The 20,148-nt window shown below is 39.7% G+C and overlaps 1 protein-coding gene across 1 annotated transcript in view; it reads left to right on the top strand.

Annotated features, from left to right (window-relative positions):
* Positions 1-6,545: 6,545 nt before the first annotated feature.
* Positions 6,546-20,148, top strand: part of FBXO33 (F-box protein 33) — a 32,523-nt gene continuing 18,920 nt past the window's right edge. Inside the window, exon 1 of the mRNA XM_025393006.1 lies at positions 6,546-7,481. Within this exon, the coding sequence (XP_025248791.1) occupies positions 6,883-7,481 (599 nt within the window). The 5' untranslated portion in view covers positions 6,546-6,882. The remainder of the gene's footprint in view (positions 7,482-20,148) is intronic.

Raw genomic sequence — 20,148 nt, 5'->3', positions numbered from 1 at the left:
TAGGGATATATATAACTAAGGAGGTGAAAGATCTCTACAAAAAGGACTACAAAACACTGCTGAAAAAAAATTATAAATGACACAAACAAATGGAAAAACATTCAATGCACATGGACTGGAAAAATAAATATTATTAAAATGGCCATTTTAACACTTAGGCCATAAATCACTTAGGCCATCATCCTAAGTGAATTAATGCAGGAACAGAAAACCAAATTTCCCAAAGCAACGTACAGATTAAACACTATTCTTAACAAACTACCAATGTCATTTTTCACAGAATTGGAAAAAACTATTCTAAAATTCATATGGAACCAAAAAAAGAGTCTGAATAGTGAAAGCAATCCTAAGCAAAAAGAACAGAGCCAGAGGCATTGCATTACCTGACTTCAAACTGTACTATAAGGCTACAGTAACCAAAACAACATAGTAGTGATATAAAAACAGACAGCACAGACAAATGAACAGAATAGAGAACCCAGAAATAAAGCCACACTCCTATAGCCTTGTAATCCTTGATAAAGTTGACAAAAATAAGCAATGGAGAAATGGCTCCTTATTCAATAAATGGTTCTGGGGTAGCTAGCTAGCCATATGCAAAAGAATTAAACTGGACCCCTACCTTTCACCATATAAAAAAATGAACTTAAGATGGATGAAAGATTTAAATGTAAGACCTCAAACTGTAAGACTCCTAGAAGAAAACCTAGGAAACACCATTCTGGACATCAGCCTTGGGAAATAATTTATGCCTAAGTCCTCAAAAGCAATTGCAACAAAAACAAAATTTGACAAGTGGGACCTAATTAAACTAAACACCTTCTGCCCAGCAAAAGAAACTATCAACAGAGTAAACAGGCAACCTACAAAACGGGAGAAAATAATTGCAAACTACACCACCAACAAAGGTCTAATATCCAGAATGTATAAAGAGCTTAAACAACTGAACAAGCGAAAAACAAATAACCCCATTAAAAAATGGGCAAAAGACAGGGATAGACACTTCCCTAAATAAGACATATAAGCATCCAACAAACATATGAAAAAATATTCCACATCACTAACTGTCAGAGAAATGCAAATCTGAACCACCATGAGATACCATCTGACATCAGTCAGAATGGCTGTTATTTAAAAAGTCAAAAAATAACAGATGTTGGCAGGGTTGCAGAGAAAAGGGAACACTTACACACTTTGGTGGAAATGTAAATTAGTTCAGCCACTGTGGAAAGCAGTTTGGAGATTTCCCAAAGAACTTAGAAGCACTATTCGATCCAGCAACCCCGTTGCTGGGTATATATCCAAAAGAAAACAAATCATTCTACCAAAAAGACATACATGCTCACATGTTCACCACAATACTATTCATAACAGCAAAGACATGGAATCAACCTGGATGCCCATCATGTGAACTGGATAAAGAAATTGTGGTACATATACACCATGGTATACTACACAGCCATTAAAAATAACAAAAATCATGTCCTTTGCAGCAACATGGATGGAGCTAGAGGCCATTATCCTAAGTTAATTAATGCAGGAACAGAAAACCAAATACCGAATGTTGTCACGTATAAGTGAGAGCTAAACACTGGGTACACATGGATATAAACACAGCAACAACAGACACTGGGGACTACTGGTGGGAAGGCAGAAGGAAGGGAGCAAGGTTTGGGGGAAAAAAAAGAAAAATAAATTAAATGAAATAAAATTACCTAATGAATCTAACACCAAAATGGTTAAAAACGTTGCTGGGAGTAGGACTGACAATGAGAGGCAAGAGACGAAAATTTGTTGCTTTTCATCAACAGTACTTTTGTATTAGATTTTTTTGTTACCATGGTCATGTATTACTCTTAAGAAAAAAAAGTAATGAATTTCTACTAGAAATTTCTTGCTAAAGGGTTAGATTTTAGAGATGTGAGAATCTTCCTACATAAACTGAATACTATGGAAGAAATTCCATAACCTTCAAGTGAATGAAAAATTTGCTTTATTTCCCTTGTGGTATGAAAGTATGACTCCCCTTTTAATATTCAATATAAATGAAGGACTGATTACCAATTCACAGAGAATTCAGTTAAGGGCTGATTCACTTATAGATGTCAAAATTTACTTAATACGTTGTAGTTTATAAAAATTCCTAATTTGAAATAATTTATAAAATTTATTTAAGTGATCTGTTGCTATTCACAAAATAAAGAATTAGCATGAATACAATCCACTGAAGATTGTATATGTACTGTGCAACAAATGTAGAAAACAAATACTAACATATAGTCACATTAGACAATAATTAACTAAACAGGTCACCAATTCTTTCCAACTATGGCAGACATCACAAATCAAATGATACCCCTTCCAGTAGAATGAGGACAACCTCAAAATCTTTCTTAACATAGTACTTCTCAGCCTCAAAAACTAATTACAGTTGGCACATCAAGTGAAACCCCTTTGGCCTAGAGCAAGACAACATTCCAATTAATGCTACTATATGAAAATATTCACATCATTTCTCCTTTTCAGCACCTAATGGGCTAAAAAGATTTTCCAAAGGATTAAATATTAAGTTTTGCAATGAGAATATTGCAGTAATTAGCCATGAATAATATATTTCTTCATGACAAAGTCTTACAATTACTCAGCCAGTATGACCTGGAAAAGCTTGATGAAGATTTCAAATAACTCTGGTACTCAGAGATGAAGACAGTAACGTTAGCTCCTGCTTTTAGTTTTCCATTCTGGTCCCTATGCATCAAAGGATACCTGTGGATGTCCTCAAAACTCCAGGAAGAGGAGGAAGAGGGCCAGAGGGAAGGAGGGAAGAAAATCCTCTCAGTGCTTAAGCTAGTTAGGTTAAACAACCAAAGGAACCCAATTAAAATGACTACTTGGAAACTGTGCCTTTTAAGTAACAGTCCTGTGAGTCCCATTGTGGGATCCTGCCTATAATCTAAGCTGCACAACTCCAGTGAAGATCATTAGTCAATCACTCATTTTAACTAGAAGTCAAGGAATTTTATTGGTTGAATCACCTGTGTTAAACGTAACACTCAGTTTTTAATATGTACTTAAGCAATAAAGGGTACCTCTGAAAACACCCATCCTCTTAAATAAAATGGAAGAAATCAGTAATGCAATAAAAGAGGCATTCAAGTTAAACCTTTTTAATTCATTTTTTAACTAAACGGGATGGATGGGGGAAAAAAACAGCTCTGGAAGTGGACTTAAAATGCAGGGATTAGCTAGCAGGCCTAGCTACAGACACAAAAAAATGGCTTTGGCCCACAGTTTTGAGAGCTTTGGTAAAGAATTTGAAATCTGGTGCCCTGAAGACTAAATCTGGTTTTGTTATGCCCACAGAATATTTTTAATGTAAATAAATTGGCAACCTGAAGGTTTAGCCTTTTTAAAAATGAGGATTTTAGTTACTTTTGAAAAACTAGGAAATCTGGAAACACAGAGCCCACTTCCCCACTTGCGAAAAGCATCCTCCTGTAAGACACAATCTTTCCATCTCCCTATGTTGCACAGGACCCAATTCTTCTCTCACTACACCTGTCTGATCCCTCTGAGATATGAATTATCAATCCCTGTTTATGGAGAGAGGTCTTGCACAATCAACTCATGAGTGGCTTGGTTAGAAAAAGTTGTGATATCAGCAACAAGCTGCATCCAGACTGACAAACCAATGACCTGGTCCTCTGTCATCTAGCTCACCATCGCAGACTTCCCCCTCTAAAGATGAACTCCCTTCAATCCCTCATTTCTTTTTACTGTAATATGATCCCACTAGGAAGCACTTCAATCCACCAGACAAGGGTGACGGGAACCAGGTCCCCAGATCTATTGTCCCAGTAGGCTCCTGTGCCTCTAGGTAAATTTATGGGTGCATGCTAAGAGAAAACTGGAAAGGTATTATGTCACCTCTACCTGTCAACAATGTCTGAAACCCAGAAATCACTCAGAAAACAATATTTTTTCAAGAAATATTAGAATTTAGGCAATGTTCATGTTTATTGGTAGCCTTGAACAGCATTTCATGATGCAGCTAAAATAAAATGTCATAGTTACTTTTTTCTATTATAAAATTGCAAGCGATTCCGTACAATAAAAGTTATATTTAACCCAAAGAAAGTTGCCAAACTTAAGCAAAAATGGAAAAAAAGCTATAGTAAATACATATTTAATATCCCAATTACCTAACTAGGAAAAACACTAAACTTAATATGTTAGAAAAGAAGAAATATAAAAGTATTAAATGCTTAATTTCTCTCTAAAAGAATTAATCATAATAAGTGTAACAAGAAAAACAGAACAGGCCACTGACTACCAACAGGCAGGCATATCAATCTACCAGAGCACATATCTACCTTAGTGTTATAGTCCTATCCACCACTCGTTGCCTGGGTTTCAAATCCAAATAAGCATGGTGGTTGCTATAGTGACAATATGCCACTTTTGGAACCTGGAGCTTAGTACTACTAGGTACTTATGAGCTTCATAACGTCAGTACTTCCTCCCACACTCTGAATCATAGCTCAGATTTTATAACTTCACAAAATGTAATTCCATTCTGCCCTATATGAGTCAATTTTATTCTAGCAGTATAGAATACATGTCAAAAGAATCTAACTCAACATGCTAAATATACATACCACATATACATTTAATTAATACTAAATGTATTGGCCTGATGAGATAAATTTTGGGCAACCATTGGAATTCACTGATTTATTACTGAAACTGGGCAAGATTCACAGCTAATTATTTAGCTTATAGTTATTAAAACAGGATTCCTATCACACTTCATTTAATGAGAAAGTTTTAAATTCTAAACTAACGAATTTCATTTATGGCAGACTGACATATTTTCATTTTACTCAGGAACCATTCTTAATAATTAAAGACTAATTATTAACGATATCCAAGAAGGTAGCTTGTTCCTAGCAAAATGCTAAGAAACAAATATCAATCTCAAATTAGAGTGTATTTCTAGAATATCAAAAAAAAAAAGTCAGAGCTGGAAACCCTCATACATTGCTGGTGGGAATGAAAAATGATGTAGCCACTTGGAAAAGTTTCCCAGTTTCTCAAAAAGTTATACACAGAACTACTCTACCACCCATCACTTTCATTCCTATCTAACCAAGACAAATTAAAACATACGTCCACACAAAGACTTGCATATGAATGTTCACAGTATTCATAACTGGAAACGACCTAAATGTCTCTAAACTGGTAAATGGGTAGTGTTTCATCCTGCCGAACCCACGGCTGGGGTCGCCCTCTAAGTGTTCATTAAAATTAATAAGGTATAATTACCTAAAACTCTTGCAAACAGGGGCTCGGAGAAGTAACCTATCACAACTGATAAACAACATCATGTTGTTGGCAAACTCGTATGTGCAAGGCATTAAGAAACATTAACGGAGAGCTTTGCCCTCAAAGGGTTAAGAACATCTAGAACGCGGCGGGGGGGGGGTCTCGTCTTCCGGCTTTGGAGCCCCCCCCTCCGTCTGTCTCTGTAGAGGGGAGCTTCTTCCTTCCTACTTCTTCCTTCTTTCTTGCCTATTAAATTATCCGCCCCTTAAAACAACAACAAAAAAAAAGTCTTGGTGTTTACCACAAAAGAACCAGGCTGTTCCAAAATCACAGCCTCCCTAAAGCAACCCTCAATTATTACATAAAGAGGCAGCCTCCCTAAAGCAGCAACCCTCGATTATTACATAAAGTCACTTAATCCTTTCTGACTTCACCACTCTTTGCAACCAGAGTTTACTTCGCAGGTAGGCTGTGGTGAAGTTAGGGACATGATTTAGACAACCTAAGTTAGGGGTAACAGGCAAAAAAAAACAAAGAAGAAAAAGAAAATCAAAGCTCTGTCATCACTGTGAACTTCTCTTCAATAAGAGCCTTAAATCTCAGCCCTGGGAACAGAGACCCTTCCTCATGCCCTGGAGAAGAGGCTGGTAACAACCTGCGGATCTCAAAACCATTTGCCAATTTTTTTTCTCTCCCTTTGAATCCAAAGGGTGACGCTGTCCTCACTGCTTCCCCACACACTAGCGAGTGCGCGAAAGTCCACCTTCGTGGTCGGACCGACGAGGCAGGTCCACTCGCGGCCTCTGCCACGCCCCACGCCTCCCCTCCCCGCACAGCCCGCCGGGGTTAGCCAGCCTGTCCGCCTGCTCCCTCTCAGCAGCGCAATCTCAGGAATTCTTAACCCTACTTTGGGCAGGTGGGATGGCCGAGAAAGACCCTGCATTCCGCCACTTTGGCTCAGGGTCCTCAGCCCAAACTGAGAAACGTTTTACAGAGAAGCGTGACGACCTCTCGCAATAAGCCAGAGTACCGCCACCTCCATCCACGGAGCGCCAAAATTCACCGACTTACGTATGTGACTGGGCGCAGCGGCCGCCCTAAGGCGTAAGGGGCGCCAAGTGCTGGTTCCACCCCGCCCAGTGCCGCCCCGCCCCGCGGCCTGCGTGCGTCACAGATCACGTGCCACGTCTCCCGTCCCTACAGGCAATCGGGCGCTCCCCTCTTCCGGAAGTCGCGCCGGTGCGCGCCGGACTCCTCCCACCTGAGGCGACGTCAAGCTCAGCTCCTACCACTTCTCTGTCTCCCCCGACTGGCGCAGGGATGGCTGCCTTTCCCTTACAGTATGTCTTGAGGCTTCCGGGCCACTGAACTTTAGGAGGGAGGGCATTGCAGTTATTCAGTGTGCCAGCCTCGGACGCACGTGAGTAGAGTTTGAGAGGACAGAGGCTGGCTCCGGCAGGCCACGCCCGCAGAGGCCTTTCCCCCTCTCCACAACTTGTGCTCTAGTTGGTTCCGCCGAGACCCACGACGGTTCCGCCCCCTTCTTCCTTGTCATTGATGTTGTTGTTCTTGTCAGTGCCGCAGCCCCGACCGCCGGGAGCTCGAACCCGAGCCGGGGCCGCCCGGGTGGCGCGGTGGCGGCGGCTGCGGCTGCAGCAGCTGCGACGGCTGCGGGGGCTGCTCCGGGTACTGCGCGGGCGGCCGGAAGCCGGCACCCGGCGACGGGGCCGGATGGCTCTGTGCGGGCAGGCGGCGGGCGCTGCGTCGCTGCCCAGCGAGCTGATCGTGCACATCTTCTCCTTTCTGCCGGCGCCCGACCGGCTGCGGGCCTCGGCCTCCTGCTCGCACTGGCGTGAGTGCCTCTTCTATCCGGCCCTCTGGCCCCAGCTCCGCATCTGCCTCCGCGTCTCGCCCGCGGAGCAGCCTCGGCTGGAATTCCTCATGCGCAAGTGCGGCTGGTTCGTGCGGGAGCTGCGTGTTGAATTCGCCGCGGAGAACTACCTGAGCGGCGGCGGCCCAGGAGACGGAGGTGGCGCGGACACCGGGACTGGAGGGGAGGAAGTCGAGGCCCTGCAGCTTTCTGCTCGTTGGCTGGAAGTGCTGCGCACCTACTTGGAGCTGGTGCTTTGCGTCCTGGTCAGCATCCGGAACAACAGGTAGGCATGTCGTGAGCCCCGCCCCGCCCTGTAACGGGGGTGGCTCCGTTCCCGCACCCCGACACAGATTCTGTGCGTAATACGCACCCGGCCAACTTCTGCGTTGCCTTCTTCAGTGACGGAGAGTGTTGGTTTTAACCAGGCGGTTTCCTTGAGCGGAAGGGCATAACGGGACTCATCATGATACTTTATAAACAGTGGTGGACTGGGTGTTTAACAGACACCACTTCTGGCGCCTTCTAGGCAGTCATTCATCCTCTCGGTGGCCGTGGGATGGAGCTGACAGGCGCCGTCATTTCTCATTTTATAGATGGGAGAGTTAAGGCTGGGAGGGTGAGGCCTGTGGGTGAGCCTTGGAAGAAACAAAACATACACATAACACGATTTTCTGACTCTGAATCTGTCTGTTAGAAATAGTTCATTGTGGGGGAAGGAGTACTCATAGGACGCTGCCTAAAAGAAATTTTGTAACAGCCGTTTTCTTACCAGAAATAGTTTCGGCTAACTGAACAAGGCCGTAAGAGAAGGAGGAGTGTTTGTTAAAGGGATTGGGGAAGAAGTTGATCTTCAGGGTTGAAAGACCCTCCCCATACACCCCCACACTCAACTTGTCCCCAGTAGTTCACTTAAAAGTAACAGTCGGGCGGAGGAGGGGGGCGGGCAGCGAGGGAGTTGGCCAGGGTCTGCAAAGGGTAAGCACATAACTTCTGGTTTTGCATCAGGACTTCCCTGTAATTCTGGAACCAACACCTTATGTTCTGACCCAGTATCCCTTCCAATCGTCATTTTTCTCCATCGCCACCTCCAAAACCCTATTAATTTAGATCTTCTGTATATGGATATTCTAAAGAACCTTACAGTAACACTCTTATTAGAAGAAAGTTTAGAAGTTCACAAAAGGAGCACCTTACATAGTAAAAACACTTCAGCAGTTTCACATTCACTGTGTTATTTGAGCCTCTCAGTGACACTGTAAGGCAGGGCAATGATTAATATCCCTGTTTTATAGAAAGGAAACTGACCCTTTGTAGGATCAAGTGATTTGCACATTGCTGTATGACATTGGTTTTCTCCAAAAGTGTGTCCTTTTGCAGTAAATATACTGAAGATTATGTTGAACAAGGTTAAAAGCAGTCCCTGGTTTAATGCTGGGAGACATATATATAGAGATATATAGATATAAGGTTATATATATATATATATGCACCATTATTCTGTGTCTTAATCCAGAAGTCAAGAGATAAGCATATAGCTCCAAGTTGTATCTGGGATATGGCTCCATTATTCCAGTTGCCTGTGTGTGTTTCCCCAGCTTTTCACAAGACATTCCATTTCGTTACTTTGGTTTTATCTGGCAGGAGAGGCCATTGAAGCTAAAAACAGATCTTGATTAGGTTAGAGACTTTCTCAGAGTTGAATGTATGGCTAGAGGACCAACTGACCTAAAAGTTGCGAAGTTGCAGTCAGTGAGCACTTACTAATGAGACCAAGGTTGAGGGTGAATTCAGTGAGTGAGTACCAATTAGATTTTTCTGTACTGAGATCAAATTGCATTTTTATGCAACCATCCAAACAATGTATGTGCCTTTGACCCAAGTAAGAACAAGCCTTGAGCAGTGTCTAGTTCCTTTTTAGTATTTTAGTAACTGGTTGGTTGGATGGGTGGATAACACATAGGCAAAATGGAGGTATTTCACATCTTTGTAGCTTAATTCTCCTGTCCTTCTCTTCCTTACCCCTACAATTTTTATTAGCATCCCAATCTGCTTCTCTCTAAGGCCACCCATGCCTGCCTTTCTGGGTCAGCTATCGCTCCTATGCAAAAACATCACACCTGTCATCCCTAATTTTAAGGTTTGCTTGTCATCTACTATTAGCATGGTGCTGTATGTTGTGCTGCTTTGGTAGCATATTCATTCTGTGTGTCTCAAAGTGTAGTGTAATTGCATGTTGTTTGTACTAGTGATACATCAAAGAGTTTTTAAAAATTCTATTCATATGTTTGGAAATAAGTTAATCTCATCTTTATTGTTGAAAGTGTTTTGAGATACTCCAGTGATATTGGAAAAGTTAATATGAATATTAAATCCATAAATAGGACTAGTTTCCTTTAAATTTTAACAAATCCGAAAATGTTTTAAACCAGGTTGTTTATTCAGTGACTGGTAAAGCCTATTATTTCTTTCTATAATCCTTAAACTATAGACTTGGGACATTTGACATTGCTCTTTATATTCCGAGTTAAATTTACAATGGTTTTGCTTTATGATCTCTGCCATTCTATAAGTAGAAAAGAGGGGGTGTGAATCATACCAGATCATAAGCATTCTGCTTCCAGGCTTTGTGCTGAATTCCTTTATACAGTTCATACAATTCAGACTGTTATTTTGTTTTGTTCCAGTTATTTTCATGTCCCTCAGGAAAATAACTGAAAGTATAAACTTGAATTGTGGGAACTTTTCAAGGGTACTGATCTTCAGAGAGGACAATTGGTGTTTTGTTTTGCTTGATTCCTGGGTTATATATGTACATGTATTCTCACAGTGATTATAGTTGCCATACCTGTATCTTAGGTTTTAGGAACAACTAATAAGGATAAAGAAGGTGCAGAAGTGCCGCTTTGAGGGTAAAACACAGTCCTTCACGTTTCGGAAATTGCTTCTCTACAGGGCACTAGGATACCTGTCTTCTTCATGAAAAGTAAGAACAGAAAGGTAGTAAGTACTCATTCAACTGTATTTTAGGTCACATAGGCTGAATTTCTTCTGCAGTCATTCTATAAGAAATCGTACCTAGAAGTGCAAAACAACAAATCTATAAATGCATTTTTAGCATTTAAACCAGTTGTCAGGTTGAGTACTGCCCATTGAAATGCTGTATTTCAGACTCCTTAGGAAAAACGAGTTCATGGTGAGATTTATGATAATGGGTAATGGACTCAGTCACTAAAAATACCTGAACAATAGCCACAGGCACATTGTCTTCATCTGGTTTGTGCTTTTATGGACTGTATAAATGTTTTACATAAACTCTTCTTGGGTGAAATGCTATTAGGGGGCACTACTTTTTTTTTTTTTTTTTTTTTTAAGAATTCGTGTTGTTGGCCAGGGGTGGTGGCTCACACCTGTAATGCCAGCACTTTGGGAGGCCGAGGCGGGTGGATCACTTGAGGTCAGGAGTTCGAGACCAGCCTAGTCAACGTGGCAAAACCCCATCTCTATTAAAAATACAAAAATTAACCGGGTGTGGCAGTGCACACCTGTAATCCCAGCTACTCAGGAAGCTGAGGCAGTAGAATCGCTTGAACTCGGGAGGCGGAAGTTGCAGTGAGTGGAGATCATGCTAGTACACCCCATCCTGGGTGACAGAGCCAGACTCCATCTCAAAAAATTTTAAAAAAAGAATGCATATTGTAACAGACCAGAGAAATTTTGTATAAGATTGATTTTCTTTTTAATATTCTGGGTATAGCTCTAACTGCTTGTATGTAAATTGACCATTTCACGACTCTGTCTGCTTATATACCCTGTAAGTAAAACAGGATCTATTAATAATGCTTAGATTTGGGTCTTGTTGATTTGGCAGGCGCAGTGAAGGAGAATCTTACCTTTGTGTTGTTTCCTACCAGGAAACAATAATAAAACCATTTAAAAATATTCTGAGACAGAATCTTGCTCTGTGACTCAGGATGGAGCAATCATGATCATAGCTCACTGCAGCCTCAAATGCCTGGGCTCAAATGATCCACCCACCCCAGCCTCCTTAGTAGCTAGGACTACAGGCATGCACCACTATGCCTGGCTGGTATATATTTTTTTTAATTTTGTGTAAAGACAGGGTCTCACTGTGTTGCCCAGGCTGGTCTGTAATGCCTGACCTCATATGATCAACCCACTTCTGCCTCCCAGATTACAGGTGTGATCCCCTGTGCCCTGCCTAAAAATGCATTTTAAAATGAGTTAAAAATTCTTTGGACATTTCAGATTACTACCTAAGATGGTAGAAAATGCCTTGAAGGTGTTATCTCCAACAATTTTTAGCCTTATTTTTCTTGAAATATTTCTCCTGTGGTAGCATAATAAATATGTATAACAATGTTTCATTTCTGAGAGCTTACTTTGTTTCATTATTTACTTTAAAAAGCCGATTTACAGAATAAATATATTAAAATATACTGGCCCTGTGACCAGTCTGCCCTGTTCAAGAATTAGTTTCCTGTAGCACTGCATTCCCAGCAGACTCCTTACCTAAAAACTGACAAAAAGTTTCCTTAGGGATAGCCTCAAAGTTATTGAGAAGGAAGGCTAAAGAAACTAACCTCCTGGAAGGCTGTTTTGAGAGGTTTTAGGACTTTTTATTCCACAGCTGTATTGGCAACTGATAGATGGAATAGGTTAAAACTCAAGGGAAAAAAAAGTTAAAATTTTTTGACTGTGTTAAATGAGGCTGTTAAGCAACTTTTGAGTGGAATGATTAAACATCTCCATTTTAATTTGTTAGTTCTGAGGCAGCCTTGGGAGAGTTCACCAAACTCGATCAGTTTATTTAGGAGCTAAAATGATAGTTGTAGAAAATCTATGGTTTTTTTCCTCCAATTATTGAGAGCGTACTGTGTGCCAAGCAGGGAAGACATGCTTCCTGTTCTCATGGAGTCATTCTAAAGGAGGAAGAAAGAAAGAAACAAGTAGACAAAAGAAAGAAAGATTATTTCAGGTTGTGAAAATAAAATCTGAAAATAAAACAGAAGGATGTAATAGTGACTAGGTGGCAACATTAGGTAAAGTGTCAGGGGAAACCTTTTTTGAGAAGGATATTTGAGCTGCAACATGAATGACAAGAGTTGTCCATCTGAAGATCTGAGCAAATAGCATTCCACACACAAGAAACAGTAAGCACGAAGGTCTTTAGCCAGACAAATCTTTGGTCTGTTTGAGCAGTAGAAAAGAAAGTGTGAGAGGGCTGTGGCAAGTGAGGATGAAAATGGTGCCATGATGAGTTCTGAGAAGCAGAAGGAAGGAAGGATTAGGTTTAGGTAGGCTTATTTAATGAAGTTTGGAATATATTCTAAGCATAGAAGAAGTCACTGAAAAAACTTTTAAGGACAAGAATAATGTGATATCATTTGTATTTTAAGACAATCACCCTGGCCATTTTATGAGCGACTTAAGGACCAAGAGAGAAAGTAGGGAGACAGGTTGGGAATCTAAGCAAGATTTTTTGCTGTAATCTAAGCAAGAGATGATGGTAGCTTGAACTACAATGGAGACAGGAGAGATGAAAAAAAGCGGATGGATTTTGGAAGTATAGCCCAGAGTACTTAACAGTTGGATATGAGTAGTAAGAGAAAAGGAAAAAACAATATTTTTTCATCATTTCTTTCTCACTCGATTTTCTTGTCCTTATTACTGTTAAAATTATCTTTTAATAGCATGTTAAATAACAACCTTAAGTGTTCGTTTTATTTAAATATACCTTTTGTGTGTAACCTTTGGGATTTGGGGATGGTAGTTATTCTTAGATTGGGGGATGGCAATTCTTAGATGGAATTGTAAGTTCTGAGAAATAACTTCTGGTTAACGGGTCCTAATAAAGCTAATAAGGAATACTGTTGTAGGCCAGTGACTTATTTCTAGATTCTAATGTTATACTGTCAGATATGGCAGCCAGTAGCTACAGATAGCTATTTAAATTTTAAATAAATAAAATTAAAGATCCCATTAGTTGCACTAGCCACATTTCGAGTGCTCAATAGTCACATGTGGCTAGTGACTAGTATATTGTACAACATAGAATAGAACACTTCCATCCATAGAAAACTCTACTGGACAACACATCTCTAAATTATTTGTGTTCATTTGATTTGGCTGTGAGCATTAGCATTTGTGAGGAAAGGAAATAATGTTATTAAAAGAGTACAATGTGGATGTTAAAACATGATACTGAAAGTGGACTAAGAAGAATAGAACCAGCCTGAGATAATTTCATGCAATGATGGGGGATTATTTTAGCTTTTATTAATTTAAAAAAGGAAAAAAAAAATATGTCATGTTCTCTTTTATGGCATTGGAAAAGATTTTAATGTTTTTAAGAGCATCTTTTTAAAGAACCATGTTCTTTTATGTTTCCATAACTTAATTCTTCTTAGCTGTAATAACTCTAAGGTGGCTGCAGTTTGCATTTTTCTATTGTTCCTATGTATTAAAGAAATAATTTTGGATCCTCTGGAATGAAAAGAAACTTACCAACATTTACTACCGTAGATGAAGTTCCCCAATTCTGACCCACAGAAGAGAGAACAAGGTCATCAGGTCTGAAATCTCAAGCATTGGGTCACAATTGTGCTAAACAGTCCCAACAGGAGTCCGAGACGAAGAATAAGACAATAAAAAATTGTGATGGTTGTTTAATTCATAAGGAAATTCTTGTGCAGCACAGAAAATAAGATATCTCGTTTCAGTGGAATTTTAATAAACATTTTTTTTGAGATGGAGTCTCACTGTCACCAGGCTAGAGTGCGGTGGCACGATCTCGGCTCACGTCCACCTCCCACTCCCAGGTTGAAGTGATTCTCCTGCCTCAGCCTCCCAAGTGGCGGGGATTACAGGCACGCGCCACCACGCCCAGCTAATTTTTGTATTTTTAGTAGAGATGGGGTTTCACCATATTGGCCAAGATGGTCTCTATCTCCCAAACTCATGATCGGCCTGCCTTGGCCTCCCAAAGTGCTGGGATTACAGACCTGAGTCACCACACCCAGCCTTAACATACAGACTTAAGTTGTTTGTTTCTATTTTCTGTTTCTACAGCTAATTTGACTTAGCTATATTAACTCTAATATAAGGTAGCTGCATTTTTCGGTTTTCCGCTGGTACTATATACTACATCAAAGAAATAATTGAGAAGGGGATTTTTAGTTTTCTGGGAAAATATATTGTTTTAGAGGGATTCCTAATGTATAATGTAACTGAAAACTGGTCTGCCCCCTAAATTTGTGATGTGTGAGATGTAGCTAAATAGACTAATTTTTGTTGTGAACTAAGGTAAATATACTATTCAACAAATATTTTTGAATGCCAGACCCTGTTTTAGTATTTGGAGATATAGCAATAATCAAAAGGCCCTGCCATCATAGAGCTTTTTCTTATGGAAAAGAAGACAGAAAACACATTAAGTGAAATTATAGTATGTCAGTTGGTAATATATGCTACGAAGAAATATAAAGCAGTGAAGGGAGATGGGAATGGTGGACTTAGGAGTGTTGCTATTTAAAATAGGGAAGTTAAAGAGGGTCTCAGCTGCTGAAGTGGTATTTGAAGGTAGGGAGGGAGCAAGCCGTGTGTCTCTTTGGAGCAAGTGATTCCAGACAGAAGTAGCACTAAGTGGAGTAGCTCTGTAGTGCAAGTACGACTGCCATGTTTTAAAGACAGCATGGTGAAAACCATTATCCTAAGCTAACACAGAAACAAAACCAAATACCACACGTTCTCACTTACAAGTAGGAGCTAAACACTGAGTACACATAGTTATAAAAATAGGAACGGTAGACACTGGGGAATACAGGAGTGGAGAGGGAGGCAGCAGGGTAACAGTTGGATACTATGCTCACTACCTGGGTGATGGATTCATTTTTACCTCAGACCTCAGCATTACACAATATACCTTTGTAACAAACCTGTACATGTACCCCCTGATTCTAAAATAAAAGTTGTTGTAATTTTTTAAAGAGAAATAGAACATTGCTAGAGCCCTAGAAGTTCCCTTTGTGCCCCCTACCAGTTACCACTCCCTTACTTCAAAGGTAGCCATTATCCTGACTTCTAACACTGTGGGTTAGTTTTACCTCTTTTTGGACTTCATATAAGTGAGATTATACAGTATGTTATCTTTAGAGTCTGACCTCTTTTGCTCAATGTTGTATGTCTGAGACCTCAAAATAATAGTTGTTCATTAATTTTTATTGATGAGTAGACCGTAATTTATTGTATTGCTGATGGACATATGAATTGTTCCCAGTTTTTGTAGATCATTGCTGCTATCTATATACATACTTGTGCACTTCTTTTTAGTGCATTAATGTAGTCATTCATATTGGACTTATAACTAGGAATGAAATTTCTGGATCATAACATATACATATACTCAGCTTTAGTAGAAATAACCGAAAAACTTTTCAAAATGAGTTGTCTATTTGATACTCTCATCAGTAATATATATGAGTTCCAGTTTTTCCAGTCTTGCTAACGTGTTAGCAAGTGTCAGTGTTTTTAATTTCAAGTGTATTACATTGTACTTTTAATTTGTATTTTTCCGGTAACTTTTTATATGTCCTAAATGAGTCCTTTGATAGTTGTAGTTATTACAATATTCTCTCTTTAATTATATTAAGCTCTTTTTTTTTTTTTTTTTTGAGATGGGGTCTCACTCTGTCACCCAGGCTGGAGTGCAATGGTGTGGTCTCGGCTCACTGCAACCTCCGCTTCCCAGGTTTAAGCAATTGTCCTGCCTCATCCTCCCAAGTAACTGGGACTGTAGGCACGTGCCACCACACCCAGCTAATTTTTGTATTTTTAGTGGAGACGGGGTTTCACTATGTTGGCCAGGCTGGTCTCAAACTCCTGACCTGTGGTCCACCCGCCTCAGCTTCCCAAAGTGCTAGGATTACAGGCGTGAGCCACCACGCAAGCCTTAAGCATTTTTTAATATTTAGAAGTTCTTAATTTTAAAAATTCCAGTTTATCATTTTGTTCCTTTATTGGTAGAGATTTTTGTGTTCTATTGAAACAAAAACTTCGTTAGAAAAATATCTGCAAAGTCAAAAAGATATTCTCTTATGTCAGCATTTAGAAGCTTTATTGTTTTACACTCTACCTGGTAATAAATTCTTATGAAGGGTGAAAAAAGAAAAAGACACAGCACGGAAAGCAATGAAATATCGAAGAGGTCAGCCAGGTAAGGGGGAAGGTGATATGGAAATCTGTAGGTATTTGTGAGACTCTTGTAAGGACTTTGACTTATACTCTTAGATGAGGTGCCATCAGAGGGTTTTGAGCCAAGACAGTGATGTGATCTGACGTTTCAAAAGGATCAGTCTGTCTATAATGTGTTAGGAATAGCTTGTAGTAGGGCAAGGGTGGAAGCAATAAGCAGAGTTAGGAGATTGTTGCAGTAATCCAGGCAAGAAGTAATGGTGGCTTAGACCAGGGTGTGAGCAACAGAAATCATGAGTAGTCTGATTCTGTACTTACTTTGTTTTTTGTTTTATTGTTTTATTGGAGATAGAGTCTAGCTCTGTCGCCCAGGCTGGAACACAGTGGCGCAATACTGGCTCACTGCAACCTCCGCCTCCCGGGTTCAAGCAATTCTCCTGCCTCAGTCTCCTGAGTAGCTGAGACTACAGGCGCATGTCACCAAGGCCGACTAATTTTTGTGTTTTTAGTAAAGACAGAGTTTCACCATGTTGCCGAGGGCGATCTCAAACTCCTGAGCTCAGGCAGTCCACCTGCCTCAGCCTCGCAAAGTGTGGAGATTACAGGCGTGAGCCACTGTGCCTGGTCTGTATTTATTTTTAGCTGGAGGTTTTCTAGAAGTGGAATAAAGTACAAAAAGTTAGATATGATGTTCTAACATTACAATGCCCTTCTAGTTGCTTTTCCCTAAATACATCTAAAAATATTTTTCTGCTTTTTGGTTGTTCTTACTCGTGCGTGTTTGTGTGTGTGTGTGTGTGTGTGTGTGTGTGTGAGATTTGTACTCAAAAAAAAGCTAGGGCTTAGATACAGTTTATTATCTGAAAACATAACTTACTTTGGTGTTTAACTCCTTTACCACCAAGCACTTGTACAGCAGTGCTCTGTTCATATCATGTTATATAAATTTGGCTTAGTCTGTGTAATTGCCCCCAGAAACTTCCTGGTCTTCGTTGCTGTGGTCACCTGAAATTTTCATTTTTCTTCTTTTTTCTCTTTCACTTTTCTGCTTCATATAAACTCATGACTCCCTGAAATTTGCCTAGGTCTAACCTTCATATTAGCTGTGGACTCAATATGAAGTCCATATGTGGTAGGGCTGAGGAGAAAGGAAGAAGCCGATGGTATTCCCTATGTGGATTTTTTCCTCTCTTTGCATCCAAATCAGTGGTCTAATCACCTGTGACACTAGACCAAGGTAATTATGTTTTTCCATGAAGATGCTCATCACGTGTACTCCTTAAGTTAAACCAAAAAAAGGGAGGAAATAAGGGCCAGAGTTGGGCTACCTTTTAATCTGGTTTGTTACTCAACTGTTGCTGGTAACTTCAGAAATGAAACCTACTTTTCAAAACCTCAAAAGGACAATTTTTGTTCAAGGAAAAGAAGAGGAAACATAGTAACCTGAGGCAAGAGTCTTTGATCTTAACCCCACCTTCTTAAGCCACCCACCTTCATACCAATGTCCTATTAGAATCCACACCTAGACCACAGGAGTCACCACCAGGGTCACAGGGCTGGGTAATGCCCATTCATAGTGCCATGCTTCAGAGGGCTGAGTGGATGTGTTCTTGACATCCCCTAAAATCCTAAGCTAGCTTTCCTATATTAACAGCAGTATTCAGCAACTCTAGGAGTTAGGCTTCTTTATTATTTCTATTTTACAGATGGTGAAACTGAAGCACAGAGTAATTAAGTGAAATTATTAGGGTTACACAATTAGAGAAGTGACTGCGTTGTTTTCTAATTTTACTTGTGAAATTTTTAAGACACACAAAAACTAGACACATGAACACCCATTAATACCATCACCCAGATTCAGTAATTTGAAGATTTTACCACGTTTGCTTGCTTGCCTTTTTTTTTTTTTTAGACGGAATTTCGCTCTGTTCCCCAGGCTGGAGTACAGTGGTGCAGTCTCGGCTCACTGCAAGCTCTACCTCCTGGGTTCACACCATTCTCCTGCCTCAGCCTCCTGAGTAGCTGGGACTACAGGCGCCTGCCACCATGCCCAGCTAATTTTTTGTATTTTCATTAGAGACAGAGTTTCACTGTGTTAGCCAGGTTGGTCTTGATCTCCTGACCTCGTGATCCGCCCGCCTCGGCCTCCCAAAGTGCTGGGATTACAGGCGTGAGCCACGGCGCCCAGTCGCTTTCTTGTTTACTGAAGTATTTTAAAGCAAATCTCAGATATCATTGCCATTTTACCTTACTAAAGTATGCAGGTCTGAAAATTATGTCCATTCTATGTAATGGACATTTCTACAATACCATTGATACCTTAACAGGAGTTATCAGTAATTCCTTGGTATCATCTAATTTTTAAAAACAAACTTGTTTTTAAAACCTTTGTTTCTATTCCAAGAATCTAATAAGCCCACAGATATTTAGAACTTAACCACCATAACTTTTCATGTCATTGCCACACAATATGCATATTTTAGTAATTAAATAAGCAAATTGTAGGAGAGCGGTGTGTAGGCTGTTTCTAAGTTGTAAGTGCTTAAGGATGTGCTTTAGCTCTAGATCTGGAACTCATTACTTTAAAATACTGTTAAAGAAGGACAAAATTAAGTAGAAGAAATTCATTCTCTTTTGATGATAGTATATGGCCTTTTGCATGCTTTAGAAAGATTATCAAGCACTGTTTATGACTTTGTGATATTTCACAACACATTTTAGGATTTACATAGGGACTAGTAAATAGGTTATATCCTATCAGTATTACCATGGGAATCAAAGTACATTGAAGAAACTTTCTAGCCAACTGTAATATTTTTCCAGTGTTTTTTGTTACATGTCTTTTTAAGCAAGTGTTATTTGTGACATTCTGCAGGAAATAACCCTGTTGATTTCTTTAGTTCACTTGCTATTCAACAATAAATAAATGAATGAGTAAACAAATTAAACCCAGGTTACTGAGTTCACCTTAATTAAAAGGATTATGTAGCACAATTCCCTTATTTATTACTGGTATAGTCTCCTGGCCTCAAAATCAGGCATCTATTTATTACCACAGCCCAGTAGGTTCTGTTCCAGTATTGCTGCCTAGATGTTCTTTTCAGTCTCTTTTTTACCATCTGAAACAGTGTGCCACTTGGAGGCTACATGCAGTTTTCGTGGCTTTACCATGTGGTCTGTAATCTAGTTTCAACACCATACGTTTGAAAGCTGCCCTTGAGTTGTCATTTTTTTGTTGTTTTTTCTAACTTTTAAATTATTGTTTTCCATAGCACTTAATAAATTTTCATTTTGAATTGAAAAATAAGTACTTAAAAGTGTTTTTTGCAAATGTTCATCCTATACTGCTCTAAAATATGTGAGTTATAATTTTTCCTATCACTTGAATAAAACCATTGTATTCAAGCACCTGGTTTAATTATAAGAAGCATCACTAAGTGGAAATTAAAACCTCAGTTCTCTACCTTGCTGTACTTTAACTAGTGTTGTAGTCTGAAACAGGTCACTTCCATTTCTTTGTCTACAACAGGAGAGGAATTAATTTGATAATCCCACAAATCTTCTGGCTTTAAAAGTATATCTCTCATTACATATGTAGGAAAAGTTTGTGCATGTGTTGTGTACCATACTGTAAAGGGATTATTACCATTTTGTTGCTGCAATTAGAATTTTTTTCAGTTTCCTTTGAATGGCATATTTCTTTTTTTTTTTTTTTTTTTTTTTTTTTTTTTTTTTTTTTT

The sequence above is a fragment of the Theropithecus gelada genome, chromosome 7b (assembly GCF_003255815.1).
Source record: "Theropithecus gelada isolate Dixy chromosome 7b, Tgel_1.0, whole genome shotgun sequence".
NCBI lineage: Eukaryota > Metazoa > Chordata > Mammalia > Primates > Cercopithecidae > Theropithecus > Theropithecus gelada.
This window is presented reverse-complemented; position numbering and strand designations above follow the sequence as displayed.